Genomic DNA, 12,079 nt, shown 5'->3' on the forward strand with positions numbered 1-12,079 from the left:
GCATCGGACGCGTTATTCGAAGGTCGCAGGTTCGGTCCCTGCCATCGGCAAGTTATCTTTTCGTCCACTTTACTTTCTTCACACTTGTATCCCAATTATTAAAAATAACATCTCCTATACTTTCCTTGGCATTATTGTCTGTTAGTTCTCATTATTATATATATATATATATATATATATATATATATATATATATATATATATATATATATATATATATATATATATATATATATCACTGACGCTTTTTTGTCAACTGTACATATCATCCTCATCTGTACATGCCATAATCATTGTGAAACAGCTGGAGCTCGACTGGAATAAAGCGGTTCCTCAAAAGTGGTGGAAGTGCTGGATGATGCACTATGAAAAGTGGAGCGGCCACTCAATCAATCCTCGTGCAGTTTAGACTATGTTTAAGCACCCTCTAACAGGACCTTAGCGGGGGAGGGGGGGGGCGAGGGACTAGCCCCCCCCCCCCCCCCCCACGAAATTTTGGGGAAGTAGGTGTTTTTACCAAAAATAAATATGAAAATAAGCTTCTTCTCGAACAGTCAAGGTTTTCAGCAAGTGCGCCCCCCCTCCCCCCCCCCCGAAAAAAATTCCTGGCTACGGGCCTGCCGTCTAATCATGGTGAGGACCACTCCGACCGCAATCAAGACGTTCCCTTCTGACCCAAAGTGTAAGACGGCTCTTCCAGAATTCCCTTGCCTCCCTCGGAGAGTGCGCGTTGACCGCAGCCCAGGGGGCCAGCAGCGTCGGTGTAATGGATGCGACGAGAATGCAGCAGTGGTCAGGCGTGCTCGAGCCGGGACCGCGGAGGTCCGAGGCTCCGACGTCGCTAGGCCACGGCCGACGCGCGTCCGGCATCGTTGTTGTATGCATGGTGCCGGCGGCTGCGTTCGCGGAAAAGGAGGCTTGGCGGTTCGCCAGCCCAGCAGCGCCACTCCGCCCAGACCGGCTCCTGGAATCGTGGTGAACGGCTCGGGGCCGTCGTCCGACGAACCTGACGTCACCTTTTCCCGCGCCCGTCCGGAAGGAAGCACCGCCGGAAGCGAGCTTCCTCGGCGTGGAACACCCGTAGTGCGGCTTGCCCACGAGGCCCCCGTGCCCCGGTGCCGAAGGATTGGCGGTCAGGCGCTTTTAAAGTTAACCTCCGATGCGGGGCCAGCTTTGGGGGACAGGACAGGTGCGGGGGAGGTCTCGGTTGTTGTCCCCGAGGCGCATTCCAGACCGGGTTCAAGGCCCGGGCTCTACACCGCGCGCGCCCTTCCTCGCCGTCGAAGCAGCTAAGGGGGAACACGGGCCGTTCCGGCAGTTGGCCAATGGGCGCCCCCGGCCTCTCACCCGCTGCGCGCGGGGGAAAGGAGGACCCTCATAAGAGCGGCGGCCGAAGCACGCCGTCGCAAAACAAAGCCATGCGCCGCCGGGGACTAGTCGACGCGTGCCGGCTCCTCCCGTCCACGATGCTGCTGCCATTCTTCCTCCTCGTGACGTCTTCGTCATCTTTGCTCGCCGGTGCCGCCTCGTCGGAGTCCAGCGACATGGCCATGGTGAGTGGCCTCGAGGCCTCGCTACTTCGACCGGAGACGAAAAAAAGGGACCAAGGACGCTCGTTCGAACGACTGCTGGCACTGACGTCGTCTGCGAAGTTGTTGCCCCATCCGCGGTGTTGGCGCGCCGCAGGGCGAAGACTCCCGACGTCTGGGCCCCGACAGAAACAGCCCAACGATGCAGTTTTGTGCCCGAGATTTGGCCGGACACACGTGTGCCCGTCGCTGTGTTGTTTCTGCCCGGAAAGCCAAGGTGGCGACGGGGGTCTTGCTGCTCTCCGACCGCTTGGCCTTGGCCTTCCTATGCGTACCCTTGATTTTGGCATTACCTTTTCATCGAGCCGCTCGCATCTATTGTGCTAATCTATACTTGTGGTTGGAGTTCCTTTCACCGGTTGACGGCATGCGAGTCAGGTATTGTTCCAAAAGAAACAAACATCACAACTCGTTTATTTCGCTTATGGTTGCTGGTGCCTCTGAATATTTGCGAGAGCTGTGAAAAATGGGCTGTAACCATTTCTGTGATGTTCACCCCTATACCATCCAAAGAACATTCCTGGACGTATAGTGTAGTTAACCTCCCTACCTTTCCTATATGCCTTCGCTCTCTCTCTCCTGGTCATCCGCTTTTTCTTTCTTTCATTTTTTTTTTCGATCAGTGGTAGCACACAAATCTAAAAAGAAACGCAGAACGCATCCTGCATCTAACATTTGGAGATATCAAGGTCTGTGGAAGCGGTCACTCTTGGAAAATGTCGGACAGTTTCCTCTGCTGCTTTCCTCTCTTCCACGCTCGCCCGAGCAGCTCGCACAATAGCTTCCAAGAAAAGCGCCCTTCAATGCGCCTCGCGTGTACAACGTCTCAGTTATTTGCCCCTTCCGTTCGTCGCGGGAGAATATGCACTTTCCCACCAGGTCGTCGAGGCAAAAACGGCGCGATTACTCCCTCGCTGCTCGTGGTGTTTGTCAACACAGGAGCACCAGCAGGCACTCGTGAGTGAGGCGTATACAACCTCGAGTGCGGCCACTCTATCGCATTCCTTGTGCCATCCTCGGGGGCAAAGGTGCGGCAACCTCTGACTGACGTGCCACCCGGGCGAAAGTGACGAGCTGCGGTGCGGGACGTAATTTATTCGGGCGGACGACTGCCTTGCTCTGCCGCGCTGGTTGACGGGCGGCTCGCCTTTTGCGGGGAGTCGCCCTGTTTACCTGGGCTCCTTGTGAACGGCTCGTGAGCGGCTGCCGCTGGGTTCAAGGTCGGTCCACCCTCTTTTATATCTTCTTTCCTGAGCAGAGCTTTATTCGCCGCCTTTTATTATTATTATTATTATTTGCTGCTTTCTAGGCGCGCTCGCATGTTGATCCCCATCTCCTCCTCCGAGGAAGCGTTCACCACTTCGAGGGTCCTGCAAAAAACTAGCAGGAAGGTGATCTCACCCTCTGAGATACATTCGCATCCTTTCAGTCTTCACACTGGTTGTTCCCTGGCAAAATCTGCGTTGTCCCTGCTTTTGGTTAAGTCGATGTGATGTAGTCCACCATCGTGTCTTACTAGTCTCACACTGTCGAGAATTCTTTGTTTCCTCCCGCATAAAACGCAAAAGCCTGAATAGCTGTCGGGCAATTCCGGTTCACGATGCCTACGCACCTTTGTGTCTTTATAAACACTTTTTACAATTCCTAATTAGCGGAAAACGTGAAGCGGGCATTGCGCTTTTTCTCCTAAGTTAAGCCGCGCAGGAAGGAATGATCAAAATTCCCTGTGAAACGGTGCATCATCGCGCTTTTTGAGGAATCACGCTCTATCTGACAGCTAAGTTTCTGGGCATATAGTACAGCGCATGGCTCCTTGATCTGGAATGCTTTAGAGGATTCTGTTTACGCGTTCTAGTGCGCGACGGACGTAGTAGGTGTCAAATCCTTCGCAACGTTAAGGCGGCCTATGTCCTTTCTTTGGCAAGGAGTCTCCCTTCCGTCATGCACTGCTACCTATACGGCACATTTATTGACGACTACTTTGCGCGTGGCGTGACTTTTGCAACTCCCGTAAATGCAGCCGCTTAACTTGAAGCCTACCGCTGACATGCCTCGTGAGCTGACAAATACCGTGATCACGCGTTCTCGAGAGACTGCTTCCAAATCAGCGGCGAACGGCCTGGCAGCCCGTCCTTGGCACGCTTGGGCGATCCGTCCATCATTAGACGCTTCCGTAAGACAAGCTGTTTCCTTTGAGCTTCGTCAAGGAGCCCAAGTGTATTTTTAAATAGTCTTCCGCGTGTTTAACGCCTCTTCCTTGATGAGAAGCCAAGCGACAGTGTGGATACACGAACGGCACAGCTATTCTCTGCCGTCATGTGAATGGCATGGTTCTTCAGTATATTGTCCGCGGTGGCGCGTATTAGCGAGGAACTAGCGACGGTCATTAGTGTCCAGCATACGCCGCGCGTGTTACCCACACCCTGGACGTCGGCCAAAATGAGCGCCCCGAGTGAATCACGAGGGAAGCGGCGAGTCCGTTTTCCTTAACAAATAATAACTTAGTTGCGCAGCATCGGCGCAGCACTTGAAGCGAGTGCGCAATTGGTTGGTTCTTTATGCCAGCCTAATAATACGGTGGCTTTTACGAGTTCCTCCACAGGATTGAGTATACAGTCATGGTAAAACGAAAATTGAGCGCATCGATTCAGCTCAGCTTTAATGCTGAAGCCTGGATTGAACGAGCCTTCGCAGCTGCTCGCTAAACGTTTTCCTGTAGCCGAAGTTTCTCTGAAAGCAATGTTTCTTTTTGCGTTCTTTGCGTCCGCTGAGCAGGATGATCTGCTACTAAAGCGGAACGACCGCTGCGTCCAGTTTAGCTCGAAATACCCCAGCTGATTGGTCTGTTTGTTTTTATTCCTCTGAAATGAAAAGCTGCACTTTCGAATGATTCCGAACAGCGAACGCTAATCCCACGGTGCTTTTCTATGACGATTGGCTCTTGATATTAGTAACAGCAAAGCGGAACTCGTTCCAGCAGCATTACACGTGCGCATCACGTAAATAATGTACTTTTAGCGATTAATAACTTGAAACGCTTGGTGACAACGTGATGTGGTTCTTCGAAAGGGAGGAAGTTTGGGCGTGTCGGTAGTTCACCGTAGTGCAGAAACCGTAGCGCACTAGACGAGACAAGATGAAGACAGGAGGCTTATTCTGTCTCGTGTTCGTGTAGTGCGCTACGGTTTTTGAAGCACGATGTGGTTTTGCCTCCCGCGTTTTTCGGATATCTTCGCAGATCTTGCAATTCTTCAAGAAACGCCAAATATCGACATTAAATCAATTCAGGCTAGTAATGTATTCCTTCGAAATTATTTTTACGTTCACGTGGAGGCGTGAAGCATTTATAACTGGAGAAATCAAGGTCAGATTTTGCTTTTGCCTAACGATTAATTCTTTTGTGTATCGCGCCAAACGTTTTTGCAAGCAACTTATTTACAAGCGAAGTTCGACTTATGTTTTTATTTGAATACGCAGGAGCTCCATAGACATATCAATTTCAGAATGAAAATTCAATACACTGCATTAGCTTTACAGAAGAGTCAATGTTATCGAAGCCCACGAATCGTTGGACAAATTGTCCTAGTGGAGGATGTCCGACGGAAAAAGGGAGTATTTGTGAACGTCAGCACGACTCGAATCTCTTTGGAATGATTTAGTCTCGAAAGATCGTGAGAACGTCGTAGTGTTGTTATCGCTGCGTATTTTTATTAACGAACAATAACATGTCAAGGAGCGGCCACGTTTCCCGATCGACAGAATTGTATCGCGCGGAAGGAGTGTTTTCAGGGGCGACCCTGAATCAGCAGTGGCCCGAGTGTTGGCTCAGCCGGCGTCCAGACCTTCGCACGCGGCGAATCCACCGGGGCGTGCACCGTCCCCCTTTCCACCAACTGGGCTCCGGCAAGGTTTCCAATCGCACGGGAAATGGCGCTACTCGCTGTCCGCGGTGGTGGGGGGCCTTGAACGGGATGCTTTTCTTCGCAGAGTTGAGCAAGCAAAGGCGCCCACAATCGAGAGGCGTGTCGTACCGGGACGCGTATAGCCCTGGCATTGTTGACGTTGGTCGGCTGCACAGACGTATATTACAGTCGCTTACGCGCGTGATGTTATCGTGGGCACCGGTTTATAAAGGTCTGTTGGCGTTACTTCACGAGGCGCAGAGGCCGTTTGCACTTCAGGGACGACTGCGATCGTCCGACTCGAGCCGTATCTCACCACGCTGAGACAGGCTACGCAATTAGCGAAAAACGCAGTCGGCTTTCATGCAGCGAGCGCTCATTCTTGCCGCGGTGCCGAGTAGTGGTAGTAATGGTATAGTATATAGTAGTGGTATAGTAGTATAGTAGTAGTGGCAGTAGTGGTAGAAGTGGCAGTAGTAGTAGTAGTAGTAGTAGTAGTAGTAGTAGTAGTAGTAGTAGTAGTAGTAGTAGTAGTAGTAGTAGTAGCAGTAGTAGAAGACATGCGCCGTCACTGGTGTAGGGTCCCTGCCTTTGCTCTGATAAATACATTGCAGAGGTGTAAGCCCTGGCTTTAGCCTACGACAGCATTGCACGGTACCGGGCAGCGCGCACTAACAGCACACGTATTAGCGCGTACATGTCGCCAATGCAGCGTCTTAAGTTGTACCGGGTAACAGCGCAGAACGACGAAGAGAGGACGATGAGAAGGCACGTACGCGCGTGTATTTCTGTGCAATGAATAACCAAAAGTCCCGAAACGCAGCTCAAGTCTTCTTGACAGAGCGTGTTCGTGCCCTCACCGCATACGGTACTACATACACTTTCGGCCACGCGTATCGCACCAAGCTGCGCGGCTAAGTCGGTTTGTGACCACCAGCCGCGTGTGCAATAACAGTGGTGGCACTGCGAACATGATCCTCTTACGAGGCGAGTAAGTCGCCGTTTCACCTGCTGAATCTGCGAAGCTGTTGCTTCCGAGACGCAGGAAGCAGAAGCACGCTTTACTCCAACACCCCGCCTCCTTTATTTATTTTATTTTGTATCGCACACAATGCACTCAAGAGCATTGTGCCGTCTATGCATGAGTCAATGGAGTACCCGGGAAAGCAGCTTCGTTCACTTGTTATTCTGAGAACGCGTCGATACCGGCCCGATTACGTTACCGGGCTGTTTTGGCGACCGCGCACCGGTCGAAGCGCGCGCGAAGCTGCGCGAAACGTGATTCGCAACCTCTGGCTGCCATCGCCTGCAATGAGTCACTTTTCCAAGCACGCGCCGGTACGAAGACAGATGCGAGCTATTCAGCTTAACTCGCGCTGCCTTTCGAACCCGTTGAAAGGCAATACTTACAGTACAGGTTGAGACGAAGGAAAAAGAAACAACACAGAGACTGCCGCCGATCATTCCGGGCAACGGTCGCGAGTTGTTTTCGAGCCCAGAGAAAACTGCTTTCGGGGGCGAGGCTGCCGGCCGCGCGACGGGACGCCTTCGTCGATGTGGTCGTGTCATGCTCGGTTGCGCGCGCGCCCACTTGATCACAGTCTGCGCTCTGAGAGCACTGAGAGAAATTCGTGGAGAACTGGGCATCGCGATGACCACGTGCAGCGATAGCGCATGCGCCCCGGTGTTGCCGCAGCGCTGACATCTGTCAGAGAGTTCGCGACGACAGAGGGTCGAGTCGACTTTGAACGCTCAAACTGGGCCGTCGAAGCCGAGTAACCGATATTTTTGTCGGTCTAGGTCAGCTCGGTCAGTTTTTCAAGGGGCGTGCAAACACGGTCAAGGCCCAGTGGTTCGTTCTAGACAGCAAAAAAAAGAAAAAAATAATAATAACGAGCGATCATCGTCCACCCCTTCGTGTCGCCTCGATGCGAGGTGCTAAGAAGGTTGGCTTAAGTGCAGTTACGGTGGACATTAAAGTAATATGGAAATGATCAACATAACCATATTTTACTGACCAAAGCCGCAGCGGCTAACTTTCGTGGCATCCAACAGCGCAAGTTCATTGCTAAGAAAACCATTTGGTCTTCATACCTGGGCCGAAAGCGTCGAATTAAATGTTTGTTTTTGCTTCTGTGCGCGCGCCTCCATATTTCACAAAATTTGTCGGTTGCATCTTGAAATGAATAGTGCGTAAGAAAATGAGACATGCGACTATACGAGAGGACCCGCCATCTATAGTCTGATCTCGCAGTCACTTGTGTCGTTCTTCTATAGATGAACGCGTGTAGATGAAACCTACTACTCAACCTATTTAGAATTTGCGGATGAATATGAAGGAGATCCCGAACCGGCGCAGGCCGCCCCATACTGATAGCACAACATAATTAAACGAACACTATAGCAGAAGCAATTCAACAAAATGGCTCACGCATTCGTAAATGCATCACATGACTTATAAGGGGTGAATGGTGCACACGGAGTTCCCTCTATCTTGTTGGGCATTCTATAGCTGTGTTTATATATTTCTTCTTCAGCTACAATATTACTATCGTATGCATAAAGCTGCTCAATTACCCTTGCTTACAATAAGTATCCTCCATCACTAAAATTGAGCAACCGGAAGCGCGTTGTCACCCGTTATTCTGTCTTCTCAGGCCATCCTTGCCGTTTAATCGACATCAATTATCATCGCCGTTGACCTGATGTGGAACGTTAGTAGAACCAAAGCAAGTCAGCAAGCTGAAAAGAAGCCAATTCAAGGTTTCGCGATATGGATACGCGTGCAGTGCATTCCTCTGCCGTTGGCAATCAGTTATCGCCATCTGCATCAGCCTTGCCGTCGCGGCATCTCGGCCGTGCTACCAAGGGCAGATTACCAAAGATTCCGCAATGCCAGAAAACCATAGTGTGGTGCCTCTCGAAAAAAATACGGAACCGAGTCGGTAAATGTATTCTCAACGTAAAAATCCTAAGAGCGGGAAGGAGAGCATCCGCTTCCAATGCAAGAGGTGGTGGTTCCGATTTCCAGTGCCGCCGGCATCCACCGGTTTTTTCTCACTGTGAAAAGAGGCACATCGACCTGGCGCCCTGTGGAGTGGGTAACTCATATCTCGAGAAGGCGGGCCTCTCCGCTGTCTTCCGTCTTCCCTTCCCCCCTATGACGGTTAGCCACGATCCCTTTTGGGTTGCAGAAATAAGCATCCTTAAATTTGAAATTGGAATTGAAATTGGAAGTCTCTTCACGTGGCTTATTTCCTATGCGTGATCTTTATTCACACATGGTAGATTACCGCATTATACATCTCCAGAACATAATCCAGCCGGCAATTTCAGCTGTCAGAGAGGAATGGGGGGGGGGGCGGTATTAGCACTAGTTCCCCTCCCCTCTTACATAAGTGACGATATCCGGGGCTGACGTAACAGACGCCACTTTCATATCGCTCTATATTGCAGAACAGTGATCTCAATATCGTCGTTCATGTGCCTGAGCCCACCTCTCTTTTCTCACCAGAACTACCTGGAGAAGTTCGGCTACATCGCGCCCACCAAGAACGGCACGGCGGCGCTGCGCTCTCAAGAGGCTCTCGTCGACGCCGTCAAGGAGTTCCAGCGGTTCGCGGGCATCAGGGTCACCGGTGAGTCTCTGTTCGATCAACCTCGAAGCATGCGCGAACACACAATGCTTTTTCTGCTACCGACTGTTGGCTTGGATCGTGTAGTTCTGACATTACGCAACAGCACGTGCGGGTGCCCAGAGATCTTAAAAGATCGCTGGGCACCCGCACATGCTGCCTCGTCAGAACTGCACGATTAAACAAGCGCCGCGTTGGCGAAAAATAAGGACACTCTGACTAAATTGATAGTTGAACCTGCAACAATTGATAGCCTCAGTCACCTGTGTGTAAGCATTCCTCCCTTATTCCGACCAAGGAAAGATCATATTTCCATGTTGATTAGTTTGCCCATGGCAGCGAAGTCACTTGAGCGGCTGTAGTGCGTACGCATACTCTCGCGCAGTTTGAAATAAAATCATTCGTTGATGTTAGCGCGTGTGTCACCGTCTCTGCCTGTACGTGCGTCCCTTGCTATTTACCTGCAGCGTGAGTTCACACTAGCACTATCAGCATTTACGTTCAACCTGACAGCAAGGACACGCGTAAACAAAATGCGAAATACAAAGCTGTTGCATACTCGCGCGTTGATAGCTGCAAATTATCCTCGTGTAGCAGCAGTTGCTTGCGCGACGTCAGAGAATTTATTTACACACCAGGTGCAAATGCAAGTTGTGGGGTCGTGATGACAAAGTGCAAGTCACGTAGACTGGTCATGTATTTAGTCAAGCTTAATAATAATATCTGGGGTTATATTTAGTCAAGCTTATTGCTTCTACTACTCGCCCTTATCTTTAGTAGAAATTCTTCTTTTCAGAAAACAGACCGATCACAATTGGAAAAGATTCTCGAGATTTTATAGTATAAGCGTTTCTTCTTCTTTCTTGAAATATGGAGTTTGTTAAGCATGGTGTCATGTAATATTATTTGTGAACACATTTTGTAAGCACATAAGAGGACCTGTAGTAAAATTGAGCATAAGGAGTTCCGTCACGTGTGTCTTATTTATATGTAAACGTTGTATGTTATGGTTCCTGTTGTTTCTCAAGCGAGGCATGTATTGACTGACCTGTGTAGCAGGTGGTGTTCCAAAAACCCTCCTCACCCACTGCTGACACGCGCGCACCAAACAAATAAATAAAACAAAATATTTTTTTTCTTTCCGGGGCTGCGGTTTGAACCCGGGTCCCTGCGGTCCGTAAGCGAGTACCTTGAGCACACGCGCCCATGCTTGCCCAATGTGAACTGAAGCATATGAATGCGTTCTACCGACGATGCAAAAAACAATTGGGAAGCAGTCCACTTGCTGTGGGCACTTCATTGAAAGATTTCGTGTTGGCGGACTAAAAGCGATCTGACAACGTGTAAGGTCGATATTTCTTTTCCTTTTATTGCGATAGCAATGATACGGACACTCTCGGCTGGTTTTTGCCGTCGGCGTCGCCGCCATGTCCCATATATATATATATATATATATATAATATATATATATATATATATATATATATATATATATATATATAAAGAAACATACTATACACAAAGAAACATACTCCGCAGCGCGCGGCGTTAGACGGCTAGGCCTCTGAACGTTCGTTTCCCAGCATACTAACGGCGAGCTATTTATATACGCCAGTTACCGCTGGCGGTACGCAAATCTAGGGGGCATTTCAGCGTGTTCTCTGCACTACCAGCGAGACGGTACGAAGGGCGCGCGCGTATTTTAAAGGTCACCGCCCCGCTCGTTGCGATGCGCGCTCCACTGTACTTTGCCCTATGCAGGGCGTAGTCGCCCGCGCGCGCGCGTTTATCTCGTGATGGGGGCAGTGTGTTCGTCTTGGGCTTTCAGCGGAAAGCTTCCGTTGAAGTTACAGAGTGCACGAACGTCACTTCGCTCGCTGCAGCGGCCGCGTTTGCGAAAGGAGCGCGCTGCTCAAACACAAAGAAGTAACAACTGGGACAGTTGTTAGTTCGCGCTCGTCCTGTGTATACCTGTGCGTTCGTTTCGAGCATCCTTCTTTGTGTTTGAGCAGCGTGCTTTAAATGTCGAGCTGTCACTGTTGTTAGTTCGCGCTCGACCTGTGTGTGTTCTTTTCGTTCGTCTTTTGTGCTTGTGTAGCGCGCTGAAGGTTTCGAGCTGCTTGCCGTTCTTCGCATGAAATTCCAATTTGTTGCTATCGCATTCATTGCTTCGACCTTTTGGTGAAACTGTGACATTTAACAGGAAAGTGTTTTATGCCGGGGTCCACCACGGCTCCACTGACGTATTTCCGTCACGGATATGAAATTACAGAGAGCACGAAGGTCACTTCGCTCACTTCAGCGGCCGCTTTTGCGAAAGGAGCGCGCTGCTCACAAACAAATAAGTTACAACTGTGACAGTTAGTTCGCGCTCATCCTGTGTATACTTGTGCGTTCGTTTCGTGCGTCTTCCTTTGTGTTTGAGCAGCGCGCTTTAGCTGTCGAGCTGTGAGAGTTGTTCGTTCGCGCTCATCCTGTGTGTGTTCGTTTCGTGCGTCCTTTCTGCTTGAGCAGCGCATTGCAAGTTTCGAGCTGCTTGCCGTTCTTCGCGTCACATTACAATTCGTTGCTATAGCATTCATTCCTTCGCCCTTGTGGTGAAACAATGCACAACAAACGCTCAACTACGTCTGTGAAGACACGTTTCACTTTCGCGTTATACCAATTACTATGACAAAGGGATCCGCCATGTTTTTGATTCCTTGACATTTTCGAGTTTTTGTCAGCTTTTGTGCGTCGAATTTCCGTTCCCTCGTGCAGTCATCGGAATTGTCTTCACGTGAGAACTGACACCAGCTTATTTCACTGTTGCGCGTATGTAAGCCTTCTCGCTTTAACGCTTCTATCGTCGTGCGAATGTGGTATGCGCGAGAGGAAAATTCCGGCAAACTGTCATACACACGCGCGACAGCCCTCGATGCGTGGAACTTCATCGGCGCTAGAAGAAGACCCT

General features: G+C 50.2%; 1 protein-coding gene across 1 annotated transcript in view; it reads left to right on the forward strand.

The window, feature by feature from the left end:
* Positions 1-1,310: 1,310 nt before the first annotated feature.
* Positions 1,311-12,079, forward strand: part of LOC119388217 (stromelysin-3) — a 40,488-nt gene continuing 29,719 nt past the window's right edge. The window contains exons 1-2 of the mRNA XM_037655884.1: positions 1,311-1,553; positions 9,006-9,129. Coding sequence (XP_037511812.1) covers positions 1,326-1,553; positions 9,006-9,129 — 352 coding nt within the window. The 5' untranslated portion in view covers positions 1,311-1,325. The remainder of the gene's footprint in view (positions 1,554-9,005; positions 9,130-12,079) is intronic.

Source organism: Rhipicephalus sanguineus, chromosome 3, assembly GCF_013339695.2.
Source record: "Rhipicephalus sanguineus isolate Rsan-2018 chromosome 3, BIME_Rsan_1.4, whole genome shotgun sequence".
NCBI lineage: Eukaryota > Metazoa > Arthropoda > Arachnida > Ixodida > Ixodidae > Rhipicephalus > Rhipicephalus sanguineus.